Source organism: Phyllostomus hastatus, unplaced genomic scaffold (assembly GCF_019186645.2).
Source record: "Phyllostomus hastatus isolate PE091 unplaced genomic scaffold, TTU_PhHast_1.1 phas_contig_34, whole genome shotgun sequence".
Taxonomy (NCBI): Eukaryota; Metazoa; Chordata; class Mammalia; order Chiroptera; family Phyllostomidae; genus Phyllostomus; species Phyllostomus hastatus.
In genome coordinates this window covers 67,028,972-67,056,494 of record NW_025333857.1, presented here as the reverse complement: position 1 = coordinate 67,056,494, position 27,523 = coordinate 67,028,972, and the positions used below count along the sequence as shown (strand labels likewise).

The following is a 27,523-nucleotide window of genomic DNA, read 5'->3' as shown; positions in this document are numbered from 1 at the left end:
AGGCACCAGGGGCAGGACCCTCGGAGGGTCAGGAGGCATCACAGAGACGCATTCGAGAAGCTGGGAGGGTGCAGCATTGGGGAAGGCAAGAGCCAGGCGGCTGGATGGCCGGTATCCACCCTGGCAGGACTGGCAGAGGCCCTGAGTAATACCGAGACTAGAATCATCGACGATGCCAAGTATTGAGTTCCTGGTGCATGCCACACCCAGGGAGCTGACCTGCATCATCTACTTCACTGATGCCTCCAACCCCACTGAGGTGAGTACCGTGATCCCATTCCACAGATGGGAAGGTCAGCAAAGAGCGGCTCGGTCACCCAGCTGGTCAAGCCTGGTCCCGAGCCCAGGGAACATCGGAGGCCACACATCCATGTAACCACTGTATGGGGAGGGGAGGGTCAGTGTGTGCTGAACAGTCCGTGGCCCGTGGTTTCAGTAGGGAAGGGGTCCCTAGGGGCCCGAAGGGGAACGGGGAGAAGCAGACAACTGTTCTTCCAGCTGGGAGGAGCTAGAGGGTGGCTCCGGTAACTTCCTCCAGCAGCTGACTGACCCCAGGTGGCCAGCGTGGGAGCCGCCCATCTGAACGGAAGGATCTGGAAGGCTGTAGAAGGAGGCTGGAGCCGGGAAGGACCTTTCGTTCTTATTTTGCCTTTAGGATCCAAACTGGGAAAACAATGACCACTAGAAGCGATTCGATGACTAAAATTTTGGACTGTCGCTAAGTTTAGCACTCAGGGTGGGGCAGGCCCAAGGACGGACAATGTGCAAACCTCGACTTCCACCACCAGCCCAGTGCTGCACCCTGGTCCCCTGTGTAACTCCTCTAACTCCACATTTCCAAACAATACCTCCCAACCCAAGGAGGACCTAGCGATGAATGAGATCCCCATTCAGTACCCCATTAGTACCTAATACCTAAGCTAGAAAGGGCAAGCTTAAGCCAAAGGAATCAATCACTAATGGTGGAATTTCAGGCACCAGAGCTGGTTTCCAGGAGCTCCTGAAATCATACCAATTCTCCGTCGGCACCCACACAGTGCCTGGCACATAGTAGGCCCTCAATAAACCAGTGCCCCTCCAGTCAGCAACTATGCAGCTCCCTGCTGCCGTGGTCAAAGGAGAGAAAGGCCTCCAACGATCGCCCCTTCATCACAACCCGTCACATTATAATTTATCAGTCGATTCTGTGGGGTAGTATTATATTGGCCAGAGAGGCCTTCCAAACATGTACATTTGGCCCTTCAAAGTTTGCAGGAATCTTTCGATATCACTTAGGTACGACCCAGTTGTTTCCAATCCTTAAAAGCACTTCTGCGACACCGAAACTCAGACCAGACTGGGGATGGCAAACAGGTCCACACAACGGCCCCCGCCGCTCCCGGAACCAAGGTTCAGCGTGGATCACCAAGCACGTGTTTCTGCTGCGCCAAGCGAACGCGGCCCGGACACGTCTCAGCAGTGCCTAGGGTCTCTGCCTGGTTTTGCTTTAGGAGATGGAGTACGTGCCGCCTGGAGATTGTGCCTCCAACGTAAATGCCTCTCTTGGAGAAAAAAAGTTTCTACAAAAATCCATTGAATTTACCAGCTATCCGTGGCATGTGCATTATGTATTTATGGAGCTTTTGCTGTTTTCACTTGTGTTTGCTTCCCCTTCTCCTGGGGCCAGCACCCCAATGTTTCTTGGGAACCCCCTTCTGTACTCCAAGTTCAGTGGAGAAGCAGAGCTTAGAATCGGGGGAAGTGGGAGCAGAGAAACAGACATCACATTCTCACCACTCATCGGCTTCCTTCGTTCTTGAGACACCTGAGACCATAAAACCCTCCTAACTCTGGCCGGTTTAGGGGGCGTTTTTTGCCCCTGGACCGGAAAAAGCCCTGGCTGACCCCTGGATAAGCCCTGAGCTGGGCACTGAGGGGTGACCCCAAGGTGACAAAGAGTCCCTGTCTTTCAGGAGCTCCCCACTTTAGCAGGTGGTTGGACACAGGCTCAAGCAACCGGTCGCCGCGCCGAGTCTAGCTGAGAGCCGTGACGGAACCAGAGAAAGCGCCCTCTCTCCCCGAGGGCCCGCCCTCTCATCTGCTGGGCAGCTTGGACAGATCACCCTGGGCCTCGACTTCCTCATCTGTGAAGTGGGGGTGAAAATGCCACGTGACACCCAGACAGAAGACCGTGGAAGGGAAGTCCCTGTCCAGGCCTCTCGGGGGTGGGAGGCCATTAGAAAAGGACAGGCAGCCTCTGGGGCTGGACCCAAACCTGTGCCCCTCGGGTCTTGGCAGGGAGGGCTGCAGGCTGAGGGGAGAAGAGAGGGTCCACAGAAGCCACCACACCGTGCTGCTTCCTCCAGACAAGCCCCGGAAGCGAGAGACCTGAGGACCTTTCCCGTCCAAGCTCTTCCTCCCGTGCCAGAGCACTCAGACATTGGAAGCTGGGCCTCCTCTGGGCTGTAGCCAGGGGGTGCCATTTGGGGGGTGGAGGAAATCCCCCCCACTGCCTTTTTATCCACCGAGCAGATCCACCTCCCAGTGTCCTCAGGCCTCCTCACACTGAGGTCCTCCCTTCCGGCTGTTCTCCGAGTCCCCATTGAGCCAGGCTCGCTAACAAGCCCTTCCTCCCAGGGCATGGCAGGGCCCCAGGGTGGCAGGGTCCAGAGTTAGCACCTCGGTCTGCCCAGAAGAAAGGTCAGACCGATTCACAGCAGCTACTGTCCCTAAAGGCTCTCCAGGGGGTTGTCACTGCCTCCCTGGCTCTCCGGAAGGCCAGAGTGAAGGCCAGGGTCAGGGTCAAAGTCAGGCAGGGGCCAGTGCCCAGGACTGACCTGCCTGTGGCAAGGGGCAACCAAACCCATCAGACCTGACACCTGCCTCTCAGCACCTCACTTCCCACAGCAAACCTGCCCCAGTTCCCCTGTCAGGCAAGCTCCCGCACAACCCACACACCTTCAACCCACAGGGAGAAAACTCAAAGGCGAGAAACACATTAATTCCATCGCTGCCCCACCCCCACCACAACCATCACCAGCAGCGCCCCTGGCCTCCAGCACCTTGGAAGACGCCTTCGTGGGCACCCCCCTCCCCGTCTCTGCACCAGCACCCTCTCCTAAAACAATATTCAGTTCTGAATTACCAGAATCAATTACTCCAAGAAGGAACTCAGGCAGACAGGCACTAGAATAAAGACAGCAGATAATTCCCACAGTCAGGTAATTGCTCCCTTGAGAATTTCAGATAATAAAAGAGGAATCTTAAAAGAGAGCATTTTCCCCCAGAAAGGAAGGGAAGCCTGCACACTGACAAACAGAAGGCTCTCCTCTTCCTTGCTGCCTTCTCCCCCTCCCTCGGCTACGCCCCCGCAGGACTCACCCGTGGGGACCGGGGTGGGAGGTGGGGTCGGGGACGGGAGGAAAGTCCTGGGTCCCTGGCCCCGGGGACAGTGCTGGGTTCTCAGAGGACACCTGACTCTCATGTCCTTCCTTAGCGGGGACACACAGATGGGCCCAGGGCTCCTGTTACATCAGGGCTCGGAGATGCAGGTGGCAGCTCACCTCTCTCTCTCCTCCACCTATCCGTCCGACTGACACCTTCAAAGGCCAAAAGTTCTTTAAGAGCAGGTCCTTCCTTCCTGGGCTGTGTCCCCTAGCCCTTCTTCGTCCCCTGGCCCTGGACATCCACATAAAGAACCACGAGGTGATCTGATCCACAAGGTGATGGGGGCAGGGTGGGGGGCAGACAGGTTTCCCAAGGGCCAGTTACTGAGCCCTCCGGGCTTGGCTTCCTTGATGTAAAATGGGAAATAGCACCAAAATATGCTGTAGATGCCACAATGCCCCATCCCTAGGAAGGTGACAAAGCCTTGTCAGCAGGTATTCCAAGAAGGCAGTGTCCCACGGTCAGAGGTTTGATGAATTCTGGGGTCAGCGAAGTTCAGCGGGTTTCTTCACCAAGGGACTCCGCAGAGCCTTCGATATTGCTGCTGTGTGGACCGGTATGAACGGGCCTAAGTAAGTATGCGGTCTTTTCCCAAACTCCCGTTCTGCAAAGCCCTTCCCCAAGCTGCCATTCCACGAAACACGCTTGGGCCTGCGACGGTGGCAGACACGAGGCACAACAAGGACGGAATGAGGCACTTACAGGGGGCTGGCCAGGGCGCCACAGTGCCTGATATCGTCCTGAAGGAAGCAGGAGGAGCAAAGCCACGGTAGGGGACGCCCCCCGTGGAGGGGACTGACCAAGCAGGAGCCAGAACGGGGACAGCCCCGGGCCTGCTGGTCCTCCTTGTCACTGCAGAGAAGCAGGGGAGCTTGCAAAGTCAGCCTGGGGAAGGGTCTTCGGATACAGAAGAAGGTGAGGCCCCTTTTAAGGTCTTTGAGTAAAAACGATACTTGTAGGAGTACTTACCACAGGCTGGCACTGTGCAAAGCACAGTTCTTACAGCACTCCTTGGAAGCAGATGCCATTGTACCCCTCTCTTCAGGGCCAAGGCCAAGTTAAGGGGAGCCCTCATTCACACAGTGACGGAGCACCAAGGCAGGGGCTGGGAGCCCCGGGCATGTCACTTTCAGAACCTAGGCCCTTAGCCACTGCGCTGCCCTGCCCAGGACCCGACGCCAGCAGCTCCATCTAGGCCTGGAGAAGAGCCGGTGACTCCTCCCCATGGAAGCCTTCCCCCTGCACCTGGGTTACTGATTGACACTCCATTGGCCAGTCCCCCCACCCCGATGGACACAGGTGGTCCGTTCTAAATACTGAAGACGAGTCCTCAACCATCCCTCCGTGAATGGACAAGAAGCTGCCAAAACAGCAAGCTGGCACTGACAGAAACGTGGCCAAACCCATCCACATCCGCAACAAGATTTATGTTTCCCAAGCACATGGCCGCTGCTTGATTTATGGGGCCCGTGGAGCTACGCGAAGACGGAGCAGACCTCTGGCGGGAAGGAGAGGGGGCAGTGGGGAAAAGGCACCACCATCATCATCATCATCATCATCATCGCCAAATATTTCAATCTTCCCCAAATATTGCAATAATCATCTCAATCACGGTACAGAAAGCACCAGGCCACTTCCTGCTCTGGCCCAGGAAAGGAAGTGAAATTGTTTGTCTTCATTCAATCAGGTAATTAACTAGACAATGCAAAGAGACATTCCAGCAAGGATATAAATACTTGAAACCCCTGCACTGGCTGCCGAGGATGTCAACAACAGGAACTCCGCGGCCAGGGGAGAGGTGACGGTGGAGAGGTGTGTCCCCAGCTAAAAACAACAGCGCGGGCAGCAGTGTATAATGACAGGCATTGTTCCCGCGCCAGCTCTGTGATAAGCACTTTGTAAGCATTACCTCACTCGTGCCTCAAAACAGCCCGATGAGGTAGGTGTCACTATTATCCTCATTTGACAGGGGAGGAAACTGAGGCGCAGCCAGTGAAATGACTCGCCCAAGGGCACACCACGGAAGAGACAAACTCTCCTCTGAGTTCAAACTTGCTTCTTCATCCTCACCCCTCTGCTTCCCCTCCGAGGGCATGCCAGAGATGAAGGGGGCCTAGGGATGTTCTGGTCTAAGCGGGGAAACTGAGGCAGGATGGGACACTTTCCCCCTCCCCGGTGTCCCAACCACCAGGCCTCCCGGCTGACTTGGCTGCAGGGCTGCGAGAGAGAACCAGGCACGCTTGGGAGAAGAGATTTCATAATCCGGTTTGCAGAAACCTGGGCAACTCTTCCTGGGGCTAGCTCCAGCCCCACCACCTCCAGGAAGCCCCCACTGACTTCTCATCCTCCCTGTACACCAACCTGAGGCCTCAACAAAGATGGAGCACCTTTCTCCCTAAAGGTGAACCCCATAGGTTCTCTGGAAGGAGGGATGAGCTGAACCTCAAACTGCTTTGGGCCCCCCCTCCATCTTCACCCAGCAGGCCTGTTTCAACAAACACTCGCCCCAGCAGCAAAACCACAGAAACAAGCTCTAGAGGAATGTGAAGGCTGTGCGAAGGTGAACTTCAAGCGCCTTAGAGAAATCTCCCTTTTCCTCTTTACCCCCTCTCTCTATGCTTTTGTTTGGCTAATTTGAGTCACTGTGTATCTTTACAAGAAAAATAAATGAGTAGTGCACATGGTCTCTTTAGTTCAGACTTTTCCACACCCAGGACTTCCTTCACCAGAGTCCTGCGTAATCACACACAACGTGTCCACGTTCATAGGCTCACAACCCCAGAGGAGCTGGCCCAGCAGCAGAGGGCAGAGAGCGCAGTGATGGGCACTGAGCTGTGGAATGAGGAAGACTTTTAATTCAAACTCTTATGCACACTCCTTTCCAGCTGGGTGATCTTAGGCATGTCTCTCCTCCTCTCTGGGCCTCGGTTTCCTCGTCACAAAACGGAGACGATAACAGGTCCTCACGGATCTGGTACAAGAACCGAATGGGCTAATTCTTGGAAAGTGTTGAGCCCATGGAAAGTATTCAGAGAGTGTGAGCTGCTAGCAATTATTATTACAGCCCAGAGAGGTCCTGCCCCAAGCTTGCCCAGGGTCACGCAGCCAGCGTGAGGCAGAGAAAACACTAACGGCAGGTTCCGGCTCCTGGTCCCAGCTCTTTCTCTGCCCTGAGCCACTCTCCGAGGAACCTGGGCGAGGGCACCGCCCAGGGGCTTATCACGGCCCAGCAGCTTCCCCAGGCCTGCCGTCCACAGGCCAAGCACGAAGTTCCAACCGGCAGCTTTGTTTTTCTCGCACACACATGCACAAAATCGACAAGTGGCCCAGAGTGAAAGTTTCCAAACCTTGGCACCCTCCGCCATCCAGAGGTGAGTGGTGATCTCATCCCAGTGACTAAGCCGACGCCCGCCGACGCCAAGAGCCCTCTCTGAGAACCAACAGGCTTGGCACCGCTGGCTCCCAGCCCCAGGAGGAGCCAAGGCTGCAAAACCGAGATTCTTGCAGAGCTGGGAATCCCTGCTCCTGGAGCCCACAGAGGAACAGAGTGATTCTGAAAAGCAAAGGGGTCCTGCAGCCCAAAGACCAGGATGGAGCTGGAGATCCAGGTTAGATCCAGGTTAGAGTCCCAGCTTTGTCAGGAGCTGCTCATGAGTTTTTAGACAAACCCGGACCTCTGTCTGCTTAACTCTGAAATGGGTGGATTACAGATTTCCAATGGTCTGTCCAGCTTAGACCTGGCCCAGCCCTCAGGGGCCCCTGGCCCCGCTGGGGAAGGAGTGAAGAGCTAATGAAGGTGGATTGGAGGACAAGGGGGAGGAGGATGTGCAGAAGGAGAGGTCAGTGCTGGGCTGTTGTCCTGCAGGCGGTCTGGAGGGGCAGGGGCCTCATCCGGGGTCCCAGTGGGGGAGGGGTGAAGCTGAGAGGAAGAGAAAATGGATTTCAGTGGTCTGGGCACCTGTCAGGGGCAAGGTGCCCGGGGCCCGAGGCACTGGAGCAGCCGGGTAAGGCTTCAGTGAATCAAGCCAGGGGAGAAGAGTCTCCCCACAGAACTGCAGCTGCTGCCTCCTCTCTCTCACTTCATCCCTCCCACCGTGGTGAAGACAGACAGCCAGACCACCTGGATGGAAAACCAGGAAAAGCCAAGAAGCCCAGACATACTCTAGGCCCAGAACGGGCGTCTCCGAGAACCCCAAAGCAGCAGAAAGTGGGGTCCTCCCTGTCCTGTGGAGCCGGGTTCCAGAAGGAATGGTAGAGATGGACAGAGTGTTTTCTGAGGATTTTCTAAAAAATCCTCTCTACCAAACACCACAAACGACACCGCCGCAAAGCAGGGGGTGCGGGGCCCACCCCTGGGCGGCACTGCTGTGCACGGCTGACAGCATGGGGACGGCTGTGCTCTGGAATCCTCCGTGGCTCCCTGCTGCCCGTAGCATCCAGTTCACAGGTTCTTCATCGTGAGATTCCAGGCCTCTAGTTGGGGTCCTGATGGCACTTCTCTGCTTCTCTCCCATCCCCACCCTGCCATCCCCCAACACCTCTGCCCAAACCACTTGCAGCCTCTAGCTGATCCCCGTCCCCATCAGGAGCCCTGGTCCCCTGGGGCCTTGATCCACCTCTAGGTTCTTAGTCTCCTTGCTGCTTTGCTTCACAGTCTACCCCTGTTGTTTCAACCCCCCCTCCTCCTGGGTAGCTTGTCCACTGGGCTCCTTGCAAGAGTAAAGCACACAGACAGAGGGACCAGACAGAGGGACCAGACAGAGGGACCAGGGAACAGAGCTAGGTTCCGCCACCAAATTTTGGCTACGGCCTCATGTGAGGAACTGGGCACACGCCTCCACGTGCTCATCCACAAAGTGGGCAGTGCGACCTCGACCCATGTCAGCGGCCGCGGAGCCACTCCGGGGAGATCGCGGAGCCAGGGGCTCTGCACAGCCTGCACTGTGACTCGAACTCAAGGGATTAGGATGGCTATTTTTAACTCGCCACATCCTGGTCGAAAACAAATGCCTCACACACCCTGCAGATCCCTATCGGGGGCTGGCAGGGACTTTTGGGAATTCTCTCCTCCCGGAAGCGGCGCTTGTGGCAATGACTTATCCTCTGCCGGGAAAGGCTCGCAGCGAGGGCCCCGCTCTAGCCGGGACCAGCTCCATTATGTCCAGCCGGGTCCTCACGGCCCCTGTCAAACAGCCATTTTCTGGTGAACTCAGTTATTATGCACTTTCTAGCAGGTGACAGCCAGACAGGGTCACCAGAGATGCTGAGAAGTGTCATTCATTTATTGGCTTATTCGTTTACCCATACATGCCCTCTGGTCCCCCTGTGAGGAGGTGGGACCTGCTGCAGAGTCACCCAGAGTCAACCATGAGCGCCTCTGCTAGGACGCTCAGTCTAGGGACATACGCAGGGGTAGAGACAAGTAAACTAATAGAGTGACGAAAGTGAGTGGGATGGCCAAGGACAAAGGCATCACGGGTGCTAGGGGACACCAAGGACCCCTGGCAGCCTCCAGCTGAGCAACGGACGTGGAGGGACTGTCATCGGTCTTGCTCCTCACCTGCCAGCACCCACAGCATCCCTCGGACCTTACCAGCATGGGCCTGTAACAGGCATCAGCCACCGCGACCTCCAGGGAGATGGGTGCTTCCCACTTCAGGATGGAGAGCTCCTACCTGCTCCCCTGGCCCACCTGCGTGGGTGTCGACTACGTTCATACAGACGGTGCTCACTCCCCCTCGTCCCCCCTCGCCCACCTGCCACTGCCTGAGTTCACGCTCATCAGATGATGTCACTGGGCAGAAAGACTCCGACACAGAATGAAAAGCCTCATTCTGAATGGGGAGCCTCTCCTCCTCGAGTCCCAGTGGAGCGCCGCGAGCCCCGGACACGGAGTGAGAGAAGCCGGTGCAAGTCCTGGGCGGCCTCTTTCAGGCTGTGCGAGCTCAGCCCGCGCCCCCTCTCCCAGAGCCTCGGGATCCTCAGGGGAAAGTCACCTCAAAGGACTATGTCAAACAAAACCTCTGAGTGAAAGCACTTTACCAACCAAGATGTTTTATAGAAATGCTTTGTTTTCCTGCAATTGTTGTCCTCATTCTTGCTCTTCCCCCTTTGGTCTTGGGCTCAGGAACCCTCCCGGACCCTGGAGGCCAGTTTCCCTAGAGGTTCTGGCCACAGACACCGGTGCAACCCTGGAAAGTCATGTGATCCCTAGAGGCCTCTGGAGCCGTATCTGTGGGCCCCTAACACCATCTCGGTGACCCCCAAGACCCTTCATAAGCGCTTTGCAAACTCTCTCGTGAATTCTAAGGAATGCGGTGGGTCTGGGCCAGGAGGGACCCGCAGCTCAGCCTGCAGGCGGGAGGACGGACAGATGCCCTTTCTGGACCTGCTTCCAGGCTGCTCTTTGATGCCACAAAACCAGGAGAGATTTTCTTAAAAAGCAGATCAAGAGCGATGCAAAAGAGGCAGGAAAGTCTTTCTGCCCACAAGAGGCACCTCTCTGTCTGTCCCTTGCCTGGAGGCAGCCTGGCCCAGAGCACACACTGCGAGGACCCCCGACCTGTCTGCCTTGCAAAGCAGGGTGCAGGCAAAGCGCTCTGAGTCGGGAGCAGGGAAACCAAGCCTGGTTCTAAGCCAGCCCAACTCGACAAGGCTTTCTGAGCATTTCCTAGAGCAAGGAAGACCCATGCCAGTAAGACCTGGGCCCTAACCACTTCATGGATGCTGAGACGAGATGTAAGGCTCTCTAGAAGTTCAGAGCACATCTCAGAGACAAAAAACTGTAAGGCGAGGTGGCCGATAAGCGCTCCAGGCCAGTATCATGCAGGGGGACAGCTCACCCTGAGTGGGGTGATGAGATCAAGTGAAGGTGACATCTGTGCCAGAGCCAGAGGGGCAGGAAGAGTTTAGGCAATGAAGCAGTGACCGAGAGAGAAGGTCATCCGGGAGTCACAGGCCGAGGGACCAGGACACAGGCAGCCTGCAGAGCAGAGAGAGAAGAGGGAGGCAGGGAGGACAGTTGAGCAGGTGCGGGGCCCTGATCGCCAGGCCAGGGAGAATGGGTTTGATCCTGGGGGTGGGTAACAGGGAGCCACCCCCAGGGGAGGGAAGAGGAGGCATGGTGTGGGGGGAAACTGAGGGCAGGTGGCTAGCAGAGGCTGCGGCGAACAGGGCCTGCTTTGGGAAGCCAGGCCACGGGGGGCCCCACCGTGGGTATAGAGAACAGGCACCTGGATCCCCTCGGCCAGCTGCTCAGCTCCGGAGGAGGTTCCCGCCATCCAGGCAGATACCAGTCGGGAGGGGCCGGGCTCCGGGAAGGCTGAGGACACCCAGGAGAGAGACACACATGGCTCAGGACGGAGACAAGGGACTATTACACATTCCCGTGGTCTCTCAGCCCCGGTTACCCTGGGCTGACCCACGCTCCCTCTCGGCTCCTAGTTATTCCCACCATCACCTCCTGCAGTGTTCAGAGTGCAAAATACTACTTAACTCCAAGGCACGCAACCTGGGCTGCCTCCTTCCAACCCCCTGCCCCAGCTCCCCGAGCCCTCCGGACACTGAGCCCACACAAGCCTTAATGACTGGTTCCGTAAGAAGCCCCATGAGGCACTCTGCCCCCCAACCCCATCCCATAGCTCACCCGTGCCCTGCGCCCATCATGGATGCCTCTCCCTACGGACGCAGGAAAAAGTACAACCGATGACTCCCCAGTGTGGAAGGGATCGCAGAGATCTAACTAAACACCTCCACTCCCCCCTTTAAAGAAAAGACAACTGAAGTTCTGCTGTTGTTGTTTTAGCCTCACCCAAGGATGTTTTCTCGTTGCTTTTAGAGAAAGAAGGGAGAGAGAGAGAGAGAGAAGCATAGATGTGACAGTGAAACATCAATTGGTTGCTTCTCGCACGCAGCCTGACTGCAACCTAGGGATGTGCCCTGGCCAGGAATCGAACCCACAACCTTTCGGTGTACAGGATGACACTCCAACCAACCGAGCCACAGCAGCCAGGGTAAACACCGAAGTTTTAAAAGATGACCAGCCCTGCTCAGGATCACACAGCCCTGTGGTGGCCCAGTCGGAACCCAGGTCTTCAAGCTCCCAGATGAGGGCTCTGGTGCCAAAGCCACGACCAGGTGGAGCACAGGGACAATGAGGTTGGGATACGGTGCAAAAAGGCCTGTGCTTACTGCCAAAGGACCTGCATTCAAGTTCAAACTTGACCACCTTCCCCAAATACACACACAGGTATTAGGGCTTTAGACGTGTCACTCAGCTTCTGGACTCGGTGACTCCCTCCCTCAAATGGGTGTTTAATGAGCCCACGCCCTGCACGGGATCCAACGGCATCGGGGTGGCACAGTGCTCTGCGCACAGCACAGCGAGGCGGACAGGGCTGGGATGTCCAGAGGCCTAGGTGGGCGACCCCTTTAGCCCTCACGCTCCTGGCAGCCGGCTCGGCCCGGCCAGCCTCAGGTCACACACTTCTCAGGAGCTGCCCCTGGACCAGCAGCGCAGGGCCCCAGGGGAAGGGATGGATTTCTGCTGGGTTTCACAATACACATGCACACACGGCAGGCCCACCCCACTCCCCGCCCCCAGAAGTTCAGGTTCAGCACCTCCCATCTGAGAGGTCAGAGGCCACCATGGGCCATGGAGGAGGAAGGGGTGCCTGTGTGTGCGTGTGTACATGCTCGCGTGTGTGTGGTCCTGCCCACCTCTCCTGAATCTCCATCACCCCTGAGAAATCTGAGCACAAGGGCCTCATCCAGGGTGCACCAATGTTTCTAGAAAGAAGCCAGAGGCCTTGGGGGGCGGGGAGGTAAGCAGAGCCTCCTGGGAACACATCCACTCATGGTAGGAGATGTCTCTGTCCTCCGAAGGCAGGCCCCACAATGCCTGCCACCCACCCAGGAGACTTCCACAGCCATCAGCAGATACTGGGTACAACATCGTGCCCATTTTACCACTGGGGGAAAGCCCCAGGAAGGAAAAGTAGCCAAAAGTAACCCACTCAAGAGAGAGAAACCAAGACTTGAATTCAGATCTCTGGGATACCCCATCTTCTCTCCCCAGGAGTATGGTGGGGCCGTGGTTCTCAAACGGCGGTGTACGTGCGGGAGCTTTACAAAGTGCAGGTTCTTAGGTCTGGAGTAGAGGTGAGGAATCTGCATTTCGACGAGTGCTGCAGCGACCTCGATGAAAGCACTGCCAGCACGCCCCACAGACCCAAGCAACCACACCCTCCGTGGGCACGCACGGCTGACGGGGGCCCAGGACAAAAGTAACGATTAGAAGAAGCTTGGGCTCTAAAGGCAGATGCTGGGTTTGGGATGCACTCCAGCTCCTTCCTGGTTATATGACTTTGGGTAAATCTCTTAACCTTTCCAAGCCTGTTTCTTCATATGCAAAATAAGGATAAGAAAAGAATCAACCTCATGGGGTTGTCTTTTGGATGCAAGGGAATATGTGTAAAGCCCTCAGCACAGGACCTGGTGTATAATAAACCCTCAATAAATGGTGTTCTGTGGTCATTGCCAAATCCAGTGCAGTGTGCTAAATGCCTAAAGGAAGGAACAGAACGCCAGGCACCCGCGAACTCCAGGGAATCACTGAGCCAGGGAGAGATGCCTGCAGGGTTGCACTAAACCAGTGGGTAGAAGTAACAGGGACACAGATTTCCGCTCCAAACCGGAAGAATGTTTTAACAGGCTGGAGTCGCCCAATCATGAAACCAGCTGCCCAGCGGGCTGACTGTCACTGGAAGATCCCAGCAAAAGAGACTACATGTCCAGCCGGTGGGGACGCACCGCCAGGGATGGAAGAATGGGGAGGGGGTGGCCTGGATGATCTCAAAGGTAACTCTGGACCGGGTTCTGCAGGTCAGCCCCGCTCTCCCTATCATGCTGGCCAATTAGTGTATTTGCGTTTCCCTGATATTTACAACCTTCACCCACAAGCATCCAAAAGGGGTGAGGAGAGATCAGTGGCAGGCAGAAAGCCTATGCCTTCTGAATAGTTCATCACAAGGAGGGGGATGGAGGGGGATGTCTTTAATCTCAGACCTACAAACCCGTTGGAACTATATGCCTTGGAGGGGTATGTGCATCTGTGCACTTTTCTCAAAAGGGCTGGTTGAGAGGGGCTGGTCCACATCAACTTTTCAAATGAAGGGAAACTGAGGCACAGAGTGACTGGGTCCCTTAGACAGCAAAAGGGCCCAAGGTCCAGGTTGTGGACTAGCAGCCCCAAACTGTTGTCCTTTGAGCCAAGTGCCTTCCACACTGCACCTCTCAAAGGCCCCACTAGATCTCCCTAGGGTGGGTGCGACCTTTGAACTCAGAGAGGTCAGGAAACCTGCTTAAGGACACACAGCTACTGAGGGTGGGGCTCCAAAGCTGGTGTTTGATTTGGTTTTTCATTCTCAGGTGTACTGTCTTAGGTCAAGAAAAATGAGGAGTTTGGCTTTGAGATTGAGGGGAAATAATGTTAAAGATGATAATCCTCATAAGCAACAAGCTACCTACTCATCCTCCCTCAATCAAAATTTAATTCAAGTCAAAATTACTTTCCCCCCTTAAGAGCCTAAAGAGGGGGCAGGGGGAGAGGGGTGCAGGTTCCCACATGACTCAAGCCAGACAGCTCAAAAGAAGGAACCACGGGGAAACCAGAAAGCCGGAAATTCATTCTCACCAGGCTGGGATGGGGACCAGAACCATTCAGGTCCCCATTCCCACTCTGCTTAGCTCAAGGTGCTTTCATGGAGGGCAGGGGTCAAGGCAGCCCAGGAAACGGAAAAGAGACCTCACTTCAGTGACCCCGCCCCCTGAAAATTGAAGAGTGTCTAGGGTTGAACAAAACAACATCCAAACCTCGGGTGCCCTGGAGTGCCTGGCTCTGCACAGGGAGGAGTGGCTATCCAATTATCAACCTTCAGAGCGAGTTCCGGGTAGGTCGGCTCTGAAGTTTTGGACCACTGGAAACGTTGGGGTTAGAAGGCTAGAGAGCCCCCCATCCCCAACCCCCACAAATCCCCCGCCAGCTGCGGGGCCCAGCTAGGGGGTGCCTTCCTTGTAATGCCTAGAGTGATTCTCTCCCAGGACTAAGTAAGACACAGAGGCAGGACGCACAGAAAAGTTTAAAGGGTTAACCCACCCGGTAGAGACCCTTACAGCACAGGGGGCTGTAAGGTGGAAGAGGGGTGAATAATGCAAAGTCGCAGCCCACTCCTCTCTCCGGGACCCACATACCTCTTATCAGGCTCCCCAGACACTCTGGAATCCCAGATCCCTCTAGGATCCCCGCAAGCCCGCAAGCCCTCAGGCGCCCTGGCTCTCACCTCTACGCGCCAGCGGGGCCGCTGGGCACTGCCATCCCAAAGGCGCCCGAGCCCGGACCAGGGGCAGGGTCACGAGTTGGCAGGGGCGCGGGATCCCCAGGAGGCAGGAAAGTTTCCGTAGCGCCAGCCAGGCGGAGCAAAGCGGCCCGAGCAGGCGGCGGCCCGGCAGGAGCGCCCTCCCGCAGCCCCGCACCTCCGCCTGCGCCGCGGTGCTTCGGCTCCAGGTCTCCCCCGGCCGGCCCAGCCCGGCCAATCGCAGGCCCCGCCATCCGCGGCTCCGCCCGTCTAGCCGGCTACGAGCGGAGGCCGGGAGGGGAGGGGCGGGGGCGCACCTGTTTGACCAATCGACCCCACTACTGCCATCCCGCCCAGCCGGACTGGGCAGGGCGGACCCCCTCATTCTTAGCACACGCCCCCTGTCCCCGCTTTGGCTCAGGATCTGGGCGGGCCACACGCCCCCTCCTCCCCCTCAACCCCGATCTAGGGCAGGCCGCATGCCCCTCCTCTCCGGGGCCCGCGCGCAGCCTCCTCAGACAGCCCGCCACGGCCCTCTGTGCGGGCCCACCATGTTCCTCACCTGAACCCCAGATTTCAGAGATAAAGCTCAGCTTTAGCCTGTGAGCTGTAGGTACAGGACTGAGGTGTGGACCGCAGCTCTCCTGTGCTCACCTCTCTTCCACTCTACACCCTCTTCTCCCAGAAGGATCTTTGCGGGTCCGCTGACCCCCGAAACTTTGCGGTGGGCCCTGTCTTGGTCTTCGACCGCCCACGGGAGCCAAGATCTGATACTAAGCCTAAAGCTCTAGGAAAGAATGGTCGGGAAGGGGGGGTAGTCACAGAGAAAGCAGTTCTAGCCCTCCCACTAACATAGTCTCTGGAGAATCCCATCTTGGTTCCAGCCAACTTCTCCAGAATGCTTGCGATCCGCCTCAGCCGGTACCCCAACTTCTCTTGGGGCCACAACAAATATTAAAGCCTGGCGATTTCATTGTTCCATTTTCCAGATAGGAAAGATTTAGGCCAAAGGTAGGTGAACGCTTCTAGGACCCCGGTGGCAAGACAGCGACTTTTTCAAACTACAGATGAGTTTGCAGAGAGCGTCTGGCTCTTCTCCCCAGCCCTGTGCGGATGCCTGGCGTCTCCCCCAAACCCCGACCTGCCCCCCCCCCGCACCCCAGCCCCCAGACCTCGCCCCCCCGCTGCGGACCTGGGATGGGGAAGGAGAAAAAGGCCCCAGCAAGTGCTTGGGAAGAGCGAGGGGCACGCCCGCCGCCAGCCCGGCCTTACCTCGGCAGCAAAGCGTGTCCTCGCAGAGCGCGCCGGCGGGAGGCCCCAGCAGGGGCAGGGAGGCCCAGGCGAGCGCGCGGGAGGCCGCGCCGCCGGCTCCCATCCCGGACGGCCTCGGCCGTGCCTGGGCCCACGAACCTTCCACCCTCCGCGGCACCTGTAGGGACAGCGCGGTGCCGGCGGACTCGGCCTCAGGGCTGGGACCTGAGCCAGGCCCGGAGTGGGGGCGTGCGGGGCTCCCCGGGTTCCTTGGACCGCCAGCGGCTCGGACTCCCCAGTTCGCGGCCCCAGCTTCGGACCAGCGCACAACGCGCTGGGCAGGGCACTATTTTTAGCGAGAGCTGCTCTCCCAGTTGGACAGACAGAACCAGTTAATTCGGCCGCTGGGGAAGGGCCTGCACCTAGAGCTCCCCGGAACGGCAGCCGCAGCTCCGCTGAAAGCTGATCCTTCGCATTCCTGCCTCTCGAGGCGGGAGGGCGGGAGGACGCCTCTAATTCCTGGGGGAAGCCAACGTCCTCTCTGAAGGCTGCGCCTGGGCCCCAAGTGCACGCCCAGAATGGAGCTCTTTAAATTGACTTTGAAACCCTGCGGGACTTCCTCCTGCTGACCCCGGGCCTCAGACGGCTTCCCATAAAATGCCTACCTGAGGTCCCACGCTCCCTACTGGTATCTAGCAATGGCAAGAGCCCCCCAGACATGGGGTCTGGGTCCCAGCACCAAGAAAATCTGGCACACATACGTCACTGAGGAGCTACTTGTTGAAAACGGGGAGGAAGGAGTGAAAATCCAGGAGCAGAAGAGCCGCGGGAGGGTCCAGCAAAGCCTGGGCAGTGCAAGGTGGAAGTACGGGGTGGCTTTGCAACCCCACAGCACCGAGATCCAGCGCTTTCTGGCAGTGGGACCCTGGCAAGTCAGCTCCCCCCTGTGCCTTCGTTCCCTCTTCTGCATAAGGGAGTCTTAGGAGCCCAAGAGACAGAGTGTGAGAAGGTCTTTGTAAACAAAAGCCGGAGTGGATGTTCACGTAAGCAGTGAGGAGAGGGGTGCAAAGCTGAGTAAGACGGGGATCTGCTCTCGGGGAGCCACTGGCCCTGCTAATGGTGGGGGGGTCCTAAGGGCCTAACACGGTGCAGTGAAACCATAGGATATTGGCCCAAGGATGGATGGGGAGGCCCATGACAGAGGCTGCAGAAGAGACCCACACGTGTGTGGGGACCTGATGCAGATGGGGTGCCGCAGGTCACTGGGGACAGGGCCGACTCCTCCACCAACGGTGCTTTTCCAGAGCGGCAGGCTGTCCACGCTTGGGGGACACGAAATGGAATCCCGCCCAGCCTCTCACTGGGCATAAAACCAAGTCAGTCCCTCTAAGTGGATTAAAGACTTAACTTCAAAAACCTTGTAATATGGGAATATGTCTTAAAGACTCTGTGTCTTCAAGCACAAACCGCAAAGAAAAAGATCAATACACTTAATTAAAGTGTAAAACCCCTGGTTATCAAAAGAAGATATTGGGAACATACTGTCCAAAATATGCAAAGATCTTGTACAGATCAAACTGTCTGGACAAGCAGTTTGAGGAAGGGGAAGCATGAATGGCCAGTAAACATGAAACTATATTCAGGCTCATTTGTAATGAGAAAAACACAAGATACAACCCAGTCCATTGCTCTTTCCCCCTGGCAAGACGAAGAGCAACAAGAACTCTCAGGCGCTGCTGGTGGGAGGGGGAAGGGTACCACCCATCAGGAAAACAATTCTGACAGCATTTATACGTGTCGGAGATGCAAGGACCCCGTGACCCAGAGACTTGGCCTCTGAAATGAACCTAGAGAACCTCTTGCTCGTTGCAGCAGTGTTTAATTCTAGCAAAGCATCGGAGCAGCCTCAATGCCGGTCAGAGGAAGAATGCACGGACAGACGTGGAGCCCTCGGTGAAATTCTACACTGCAGAGAAAATGAATGACTAGCGCTCCCCATGAATCATAAGTGGGGGGATGGGGACCAAGCTGAGGAAGAACAAATTGTATGATACCATCTACATAGATTTTTTAAACATGCAGAACAAAACGACACTCTATAGTGCTAGGAATGCACACACACAGGGTAAAAGTATAAAGAAATTCAGAGGCAGGATAAACACACCCTTCAGGGAGGTTTGTCTCTGTGGGGCGCGGGAGATGTGGCGGCCGATGGGCGGGGCTTCAGTTAAATCGGTAACGTTTGGTTTCTTGACCTGGACTGAAGTTATACAAGTATTTTGTGGGGTTTGTTGGGTTTTTTTTTAACTCTTCATAACTTTTTTTAAGGAAAGGAGCGCACATGATGAGAATCCTCATAAAATCCAATCCTGCTCTGAACTCGTTTCCTTATTTTTAGTAACGTGGTCATCGCGCCTGCGCAGTGCTCTGTAAATCTTAAGAACGTGAATAGCCCGCTCCCAGGCCCCACTGCGGCCCTTCACACCCTCGTCCCAGCCGGCTGAGACTCCCAGATGCAAGCCCACCAGGCAGCCAGGTGGCCGGGCCTCCCCCGACCCCTAATGCCTCCACACAAACCCCTTACTCCTGCAGTTCCTATCCTCCCTGTCTCTGCCGGGCCTGGGCCTGTGTCTCCTATTACGATCCGGCTGAGCCATTTCAGCCTGTAAGAAGGCCCTGCAAGCTGTTGGTTGGCCTCCCAACACAGGGCTCCCACAGTGCCTGCCCACCCCACTGGCCACCCCACTGTCCGTGCTGGTAATGGTGCGGATTGTTGCACCTGGTTATGAGCAGACGGTGAGCTCCTCCAGGTCACACACCTTGTCTGAGCCACCACTGCCACCCCACCACCTGCATATGGCCTGACCTCAGGAGGGTTTTTTTTTAAAGATTTTATTTATTTATTTTTAGAGAGAGGGGAAGGGAAAGAGGAGAGAGAAACATCAATGTGTGGTTGCCTTTTGCGTGCCCCCTACTGGGGACCTGACCCGCAACCCAGGCATGTGCCCTCACTGGGAATCAAACCAGCAACCCTTGGGTTCGCAGGCCCACACTCAATACACTGAGCTATACCAGCCAGGGATCAGGAGGGTTTGTTGAATGAATAAAGGGGAGAATGGACACAAATACTCACAAACAAAAAGGGGTCATGTCAAACTCTCACAGGGAAAGCAATCCCACTGTACCGATCTTCTCTGTGTGTGCTTGGGAGGGAATGAGGCCTTCGGGACCAGAGAGACCTGGGTTCCCTTGGGGGCTAATCCACCTGCCAGTGGTGTGGCCCGGGGCACGCTACAATATCCCTCTGCACCTCAGTCTCTGTGTCTGCACAACCCAAACATGGCTGGGGCTCACTGCAAGGGGCTCTCATGAGGGTTCAATGTGATAATAGAGGCAAAATGCATGGCCCCATTTTTTGAGCAGGTAGTAATTATAGTAATTACATGAATATTGGCCAAGAGGAAGATGTTTGCAGGGGAGGGTGGAAGGAACCCAAGTGAGTTACTATGAAAGTGGGAGGCTGAAAATATATGTCAGGGAGTGTTCTCCAGTTCCGAGCAAAGGCGCGCACCTGGAGGCCGGCCCAGGAGGTGGGAGGGCCAGCAGTCTGCTCCGAGGGAGGGCCTCCTCCTGTCCTGTGTCCTGCCTGCGGGGGAGGGGCTGCGCAGTGATTCAGAACCAGCGAGCCTCTCCTCGCTGTCTCCCCACGGCCACTCTGCCCCCTCCAGTCTGTTCTCGCACGTAGCCCAGGGATCCCAATCTGGACCCGTCTTTTCCTTGCCAGCTTCCATCTGTAGGGGCGACAGAGCCTGTGGCGCCTTCCCCAGGGACACGTCTGAAGCGATGTAACATATGCATCATCGGCGCTGTATATGCAAAACCCACATATGCCCGCTCGTCGGGAGCTTCCATCAAGGCGACACAGAGGATGGCATGTTGCTTATGGTCCAGACTCCAGAAGATAAATCGGCTGGTGTTACATGTTGTACAAGCAGAAAAGACGTCAAGCCGCCAGGGTTACAGGGGCGCTGGCAAAGAACAAGGCTGTGCACTTGGTGGGTTCGGATCTTTTCTGAACCAATGAGCTGATCCTCTTTGATTCAGATTGTACTGGACAAGTAATGTGGTTCTGGTGATGTGGACATTAGCCCCAGCTGGCTCTTTGTCCCGTGCAAATGGGCATGCAAGGCAGGGGCCCCCACCCAGCTTAAGGTCTGCCGTCTCGATGCTTCTCGGAAAGGTCGCCGATGATCACACCCAAGGACACTTCTCCATCTTCATCTTCATCTCACCCGACCTCTTGGCTTTGCTTTACCCCCTGGACACTCTCTGATCTTTTCTGTCTCTCCAGCGTCTCGCAGTTTTCCCCTGCTTCTCTGGTTCTCTCGCTGGCGCCCTCGTTTTACTCCACTGAGCTACAAGAGCTGGAGTCGGAGCTTGTCTGAGTCCCCCTCATCCTTCCAGGCCCCCAGCTTCAAACGCTGTCCTTACACTGGTGCGTCCCAGACGTCTGTTTCCAGGCCAGTCCAGATGCTGTTGTCTCTTGCCTGGGCTTCAGGCAGAGCTGAGCTGGCTCCCTGCATCCACCTGGGCCCCCTCTCTGCTGTCTCTGTCTGTGGCGTCTCCTCGTGAGGTTTGTGAAGCTCAGATTCAATCAAATCACCCCAAGCCAGCTTGAAAGCTTGCAATGGCTTCTTCTTGTCATCATGTGGCCCAGACGCTTGCCCTGGGGGGTCTGGCCCCAGCCCACCTCTCCAGACTGCCACCTCCCCCTTTCTCCCTGCCTTCAGCTGCCCAGCCAGCCCCCAGGCCCCGTTTTTCCCATTGTACCCACTGCGCACAGGCTCCGCTCTCCAGAACACTTTCCTCTGTGCCCTCGGCGGCTCAGCCCAGTTCACTTCCCACGGCAGCGTAGGTGCCGCATCCTCAGGGAGGCCTGGCACACTACACACGTGTGGCCCAAGCCCCTTGTCTCCATGGCATTTATTGCAGTTGGTGACTGTGCCTTTCATGGTGTGATCACCGGATCAGTGTGTCACTCTCCCGGGGCTGGATGTCCCCGAGCACAGCCACCATGCCTGGTTTTGTCCACTGTTACACCTCCTCCCACACCCTCCCCCCAGAAAGGGATCCGGGGCATAGTAGGTGCTCAATGAACATTTGTTGAATGAATGAGTGAATCCATGCTTCCTTGCACACCTCCGATGCTCCATCTGTGTAATAGATGTGCGCACAAGTGTCGGTGCTTTGTGTGTTCTCTCACTCAGTTCTCACAGCCATGTCTGAGGACATTCTCACCTTCTAAATTTCCGTTTGACAGGTGAGGAAATGGAGGCTCAGAGAGTTTAAGCAATTTGTAGAACATCACACAGTGTAAACAGCAGAGCCTGTACCATGCCACTGTATCCATGCATGTGGTGTTTAATAATTGCACCCGCTAACGAATTACTCAGTTTCTCATGCCCTGCAGTGGCTCCCCATCGTCCAGACCCTCAACTCGTCTGGTCGTCAGCCACCCTCCCCACCCCGCCTTCCATCTCCTAACACCCCTTTCGTCTTCTGCCTCTGGACTTTTTGCTGGGCTGCTTTCTCTGCCTACGATGCCTTTCCCTATGTCCCCTCTTCCAGGAAGCCTTCCAGCTCCCACCTTGGTCATCTCTGAGACAATATTCCCTTGTCTCTAAAATGCGGATGGTCGTGCCTCTCTGTGGTTGGTGAAGGGGCTCGAAACCGTGTTCAGAACGCACCAGAAACGCTGTCCAGTACGGACACTCCCCGTCGCTGGTGCCTGGACAGTGAGGGCCTGACACACGGTGGGCACAAACTGAGTTAAATTGACTTGACTCCAAGGTCCTGAGCTTTTACAGCTTACCTCACCCCTGCCCCGTGGTGGAACTTAGACAAATTCAATTTCCTGCACTGAGATGGTCTGAAAGCCACCGCATCCGGACTGCCTAGCGGGCTTCTGTCCCAGTGGACGGAGGACCCAGCCAGCTCCCCAGAAGGGGCTGTTTTGGAACCAATCATGGCGCCCAGCCTCTCCAGCTGCAAGTAGGCAACACCCTCCGCGCATGTTTTGGTCTCCAGCCCTCCCAATCCCAGGCCACAGAAGGTGATTTCTTACAACCATTAGCACAGTCACCCGGCTGCGACGCCAGAGCGAGGCGCGCGCAGGAGCACAGGCCTTCGCGCACTGACTCGTCTCGCGTAAGTCACCTGAAGTTCATCCGCCATCGGGATTCATGGCCGCATTCGGTAATCGTAGGGAATTATTTTGCTAATAACAGGGGTACCTGGATCTAATTTAGTTTTAATGCCAGGAGGCGCCCTCCCAGAATAATCAGCTCCAGGGCCATTCCGATCTCCAGGTTTGTTACACGTTCTGGAGAGAAGATTCAATTCGAGGAGGCTGAAGTTACTTCTTTATCACCCAAAGTCATCTAGGGGCGAAATGAAACCCTACCTCTGCGTGAGTGGAAAAATGCAGGGAGAGGCCCGGCGACAGGGAGCTGGTGGCGGGGGTGGGGGAGGGGAGGGATCCCCTACGACTGGAAGACACCACCGAGGGGTGGGGACTGGGCTGGGCGGGTGCCCCGAGGCGTGCCCTGGGAGAACCCCGATTTCCCTTCCATTCATTTATTATCTTCTCTATTCTCTTCCGCTTTGGGGGCCTCTCCTCAGCGAGACCCCATCTCCACTGTGATCTGAGTACAGACATTGGTAGCAAACACTTCTGGAGCCCTGTTCTCGGCACTTTACATGTATTAACCCCTTACACCCCCAGAGGCAGAGGCCTGCTACTGTTATCCCCACTATATAGATGGGGACGCTGAGGCAGAGACGTTAAGTAACTTGCCTCAAGTCACACAGCTAGTAAGGGCCGTGGCTGAAATGTGAACCTTAGACCATGAACTTCCTGGGTCCCACACAAGGAAGAACCCTGAAGCCACCAGGAATTGTTCGACCCCTCGCATTTACCCCTCACGACTACTCAGGGGTGGGGCTGTTGCTAGCTCCCTTTTGTTGGGAAAGAGTCTGAGTCTCCAGAGGAGGCTGATCTGGCCAAGGTCAACACAGCGAGGAAATGGAAGAGCTGGGACTTGAACCCTGAGGCTCTGGTTGTTGCACCGAATGCTGCCGTGGTTGAAGCCAGGAGTCGGCGCAGCAGGTGCGCAGGCTGGGCTGCGGGCTGGGCTCGAAGTAGGTAAACCGAGTGCGTGGCACCCCAGGGTGACCAGCTGCCAGCTCTACTCTTCCCTTCCCTCTTTAGGGCAGTTCTTGCCCATCCCCCACCCCTCGCCCCAGAAACCGAGTGTCCTTTGTTGTCATCCCTTGTTACCAAATGAAACCCACTCTCGGACTCGTATTCACTCGCTCCCATGTTCCTGCCTTCAGCAGAGGGCTGCGGCCGTTCAGCGGAAGGGGGCCACCCTGGCTCTGCCACTCCTCCCCCCTCCTGGCCCGGGTCTCCCCATCTGTGCGAGAAGGAGGTGGGCTAGACCAGGGCCTTTTGGGCTGAGCCCCAGAGCCCTCATCTCTAAGGTTCTGTGCAAGGTTTCAGGCAAGCCCAGCGTGTGCACCCAGGGAAGGTGAGCTGCTCTGGGCAGAGCCGTGTCAGGGGAAAGGGCTGTCTCCCTCTTTGGTGAGCCGAGGGCATCCCCTTGCCAGCCCAGGACTCCTCGGAAACAGCTGGAAAACCAGTGGCCTGGACAGGCTGTTGGCTCTCAGGGTTCTTAGATCCAAGGAATCTGGGCCCCACAGATGGCCAAGGATGCCCGAAGTGCATGCAGTGTGGGCAGCTAAATGCCCCTCTGGGACTACCCCCCCACCAGCACTTGTCCTGCCTGGTGGTGGCACCAAGGGCCGGGCCTGAGAGGGGCCTGTCATCGAGGCTGGGCTGTGGCTGACGCCTGCCTTTCAGGGAATGAGCCGTCCGGGAGTCTCATCGCAGAGACAGACAGGGTGTCTGTTTCTCCCAGCGGGCTCTGGGGTCAGTCCGCCCCGGCCCCTTCCCTGGCGTCCAGAAGGACAGGCTACTCCCCATTAGTAAAAACATGTTTGTTTTTAATCCCCCCTGTCCCCTATCTTCCTTCACGAAATGGCCATTCATCTCCAGCTCTCTGTTCTAGGCCCCAGGCTGCAGGGGAAACGAGTGAACACGGGCACCGCCCTTGGGACAGAGACTTCACACAGAGAGAGTTTCCTCGTGGGGTGGCGACTGGTGCCACGGACGACGCACCAGGTGCTCACAGGGGTTGGGAGGACTTCCTGGAGGCAGCGGTGACCAAGGGGCATCAGTGCGTGAGTAGGAGTTTACCCAGTTGAGGGGGATTGCGCGTGGGGAGGAGGCAGCGTCCGGGGCTCAGAAGAGAGGGAGGGAAACCACAGAGGCCTAGAGAGGGGTCTGGCTGCAATGGGGGGCTGGGGGGGCATGGCAAGTGGGGTGAGATAGGCGTCCTCGAAGGGCTGTCCAAGGGCTGTGGACGCGATCCTGAGGATCGTGGGAGCCAGGGGAGGTGGTGAGCAGAGGAGGGGGGAAGGCAGGGTGTGCATTTTAGCAGCTCATTTGGCTGCACATGGTCGGGGGTGGGGAGATGGTGAAAACGGGTGCCTACCCTCCCTCAGCACTCTCCTCCCGTCCCTGGGTCCCTCTGAGCCACAGCGTGTGGACAGGAGGGAAGAAATGCTTTGGGCTGCTGGTAGTCCCAGGTCCCATCCTGGCCTGCCCCTGCCCCGGCCTGGGAAGGCAGCCCTTGACCCCTTGACCCCTTGACCCCTTGACCCCAGGATACCAGGTCAGGACCCGTTCAAAACTCCATCTGACTCGTTGAGACGCCTGGATTTCATGGCCCCTGAAAAGGGCCTGTTTGTGAACAGGAACACAGGCAGGACGTTAGCTTCCCCACTTCCAGCACCTTCTATCCAAATCCCAGCCTCAGACAAGCGCCTCTCCCAGCCTTGCAGCCCCCCTTGGCCCTGGATCACCGCCCTGCGCACCCCCCTCCCAGGCTGAGTGGGGAGGGGAGGTTCCATCCCCAAACACAAGCTCTTTTGTTCCATCCCCCCCGGCTCAGCCCTCGGCCCTGCATAGTGCTGGGGAAGGTTTTAGGTTTTCCTGGCACTCAGTGCGCACGGGTCCGCGGAGGGAGGAGGCCCGGCATGGGCCCGAGGGCTGGGGACGAGGGCTGCAGCTCTGGGCCTTGTCCCTCCTCTGGTCACACCCCTCCTCGCTCCAGCTTACTCTAGGACAGCGGTTCTCACCCATGTGGTTCTCTTCTTCACAGGGAACATTGTGCGGTGTCCGGAGACATTTTTGGCTGTCAGGGCTTGGGCTGGAGGAGGCAGGCCTGCTACTGGCATCTCGGGGGCAGAGGCAAAGGACGCTGCTCAACACCCTCCGCTGCACAGGACGGTCCCCCCAGGCCCCCACAACAAAGAGTTGTCCCGCCCCAAGTGTGAGGAGTGCCAAGGAGGGTAAACCGCCCTCACCCCAGGTCCTCATCTGCCACCCAGCCTTCGGGGCATCACTTCGCCTTCGGGGCGTCACCCCCTGCTTCAGGCTGGGACACTCCGACACTCGTCCCCCTCCCCCACACACACCCCTTTGCTGTTTCCTTTGCTGGGGCCTGTGCTCCCTGCTGCCCTCCACCTGCCTAAAGCTCATTTTGCTCCACCGCCCTCTCCCTGCCGGGGCCCTCCCCTGCTGCCCGCACCAGCCCCAGCTGCCCCTCCCAGCCACCCTCCCGGCCTTCCTGAGAACCCAGATTCCTCTGGCCCCTGGTGGGCACCTGCCAGCTTTGAGGCTCAGCTCACACCTCCACGTCATGAGCACAGAGGGTGAGTGGGACCCCAGGCCCCTCGTAGCTCCGACGCAGCCCCTCCTGCCTCTCCCTGGTGCAGGACAAGGCCCTGGGGTCACTGGGTGCAGACTCACAGTGGGATGCGCATGGGCCCTGGAGCCAGCAGGACCCGGGTTCCAATCTGGACTCTGCCTAGCAGTGTGACCAGGGCAAAACGCCAAAGGCCTCTGTGCCTCCGTTTCCTTCTCTAAAATGGGACTAGGTTTCCCAGGGAGAGTTTGTGAGCTGCTGCGTGCTTCCCCTGGCCTCCCCTGCTCGTTAACGGTGTGGCGGATTTTTCCCTTCTGATGCACACCCACCCCGCCCCTTGGGGCCAGGAAGATGAGGATTGGAGATGATCTCCTACTTCCTGCAGAAGCTGAGCCTGCCTTGGGCTGCTGGGGACAGCGGGAACAGAGACCTCGAAGCCGTGACACGGGAACCAAAGGCTGGGGCAGCTGCCTCTCCCGTGTGCGCTCTTCCCAACTGCCCCCCGCCCCACCCCAGACTAGGCTCCTCTGCTGGGGCTGGGACCTCCCGAGGGGAGCAGCCACCTAGACTAAGCTGAACCGTGGTCTAAGCTGAACCACTGATTCAGTGGAGGGGGCACTGTGTTGAGTAGAGGTGTCTTTTGGGGCCTTGGGAATTCTGGGGAGACAGTACAACCATGGCCCCATGCCGTGGCTCCCCAAGGTGCAGAATAACCCCCAAGTCCCCTAGCCTGACCCTGCTAACCTCTCCAGCCTCCTCCCCACAACCCATCTGGGTTTAGGGGTCCAGCCTCAAGGTTTCCAGTAGGTCACTGTGGTTCTCAACTCCAGACCCATCCCCCGAAGTTCTCTTTGCCTGCCCCCTGCCACCTTCCGCCAGGCCAAGCCCCGGTTCCTTTAAGCTTAGCACCCCCTCCGCCCGGAGCCCCCCCCCCACCCCCTTGGGCTGTCCCTGGAGCTTCGGGAGCCCATCCTGAGTTCTTCCCTGAGGACAGGGACCCAGCCTGCACTTCCCGGGGCCTTGCCCTGTCAGGGGCTGGCCCAGAGGAAGTGCTCAGCAGGGAGGCTGGAGGTCCTGGGGGTGAGGTGTGGGGGAAGGGACAGCACCTGGGCTGGTGGAAGGAAGGAGGGGACCCAGAGGAGCTGATTAAGTGGTCCCTGGGGCAGGAAGAGGGCTGGGGATGCAGGGCCCGGGGAGGACTGGCCTCTGGGGAGTTAAGGGAGAGAGGTGAGGCCTAGAGCACAAACAGCAGTGGGCTGAGAGGGCCCTGGAGGAGCTGCGGGGGCCGAGCCCTGCTCCTCCCTTGCTCTCCCTCATCTGTGCTCCTGAATGAGAGGGAGCTCTGAGCGAGGAGACAGGGCTGCGAACCGGGCAGGCCCAGCCAGAGGGAGGCGGACAAACAGACAGCGAGACAGAGACAGAGCAGTGGAGAGGCTCTGCGTGGGCCCTGGCCATCCCCTACAGGCTGCCGGAGGCCCCGTTCCAGGAGAAGAGCCCGGAAGAGGGGCGCAGCCGCCCCTTCTTCAGCCACCACAGAGCCGGCAAAGGAGAGAATACAGGGTCTCAGAGCAGGCTCCCTCTTAGGCGCCCTGGCTTCCTGGCTACAGACCCGGCACAGCCACTTGGTCAAGGACAGTGTCACCAGGAGAGGGGGGTCTCTAC

At 57.4% G+C, this 27,523-nt stretch overlaps 1 protein-coding gene across 3 annotated transcripts in view; it reads right to left on the bottom strand.

Annotated features, from left to right (window-relative positions):
* Positions 1-27,523, bottom strand: part of LOC123819672 (DAB2 interacting protein) — a 183,174-nt gene that overhangs the window by 147,056 nt on the left and 8,595 nt on the right. Inside the window, exon 2 of one of the 3 annotated variants that reach the window (XM_045840094.1) lies at positions 10,269-10,408. The exons of 1 other annotated variant lie outside the window; for it this stretch is intronic. Coding sequence is in view for 1 of the 2 variants with exons in the window: in XM_045840090.1 (XP_045696046.1) it covers positions 16,053-16,155 (103 nt within the window). In the remaining variant the exon portion in view is untranslated. Of the gene's footprint in view, positions 1-10,268; positions 10,409-16,052; positions 16,371-27,523 lie in introns of those variants that run through there. One more of the 3 variants, XM_045840090.1, reaches the window with a different exon arrangement.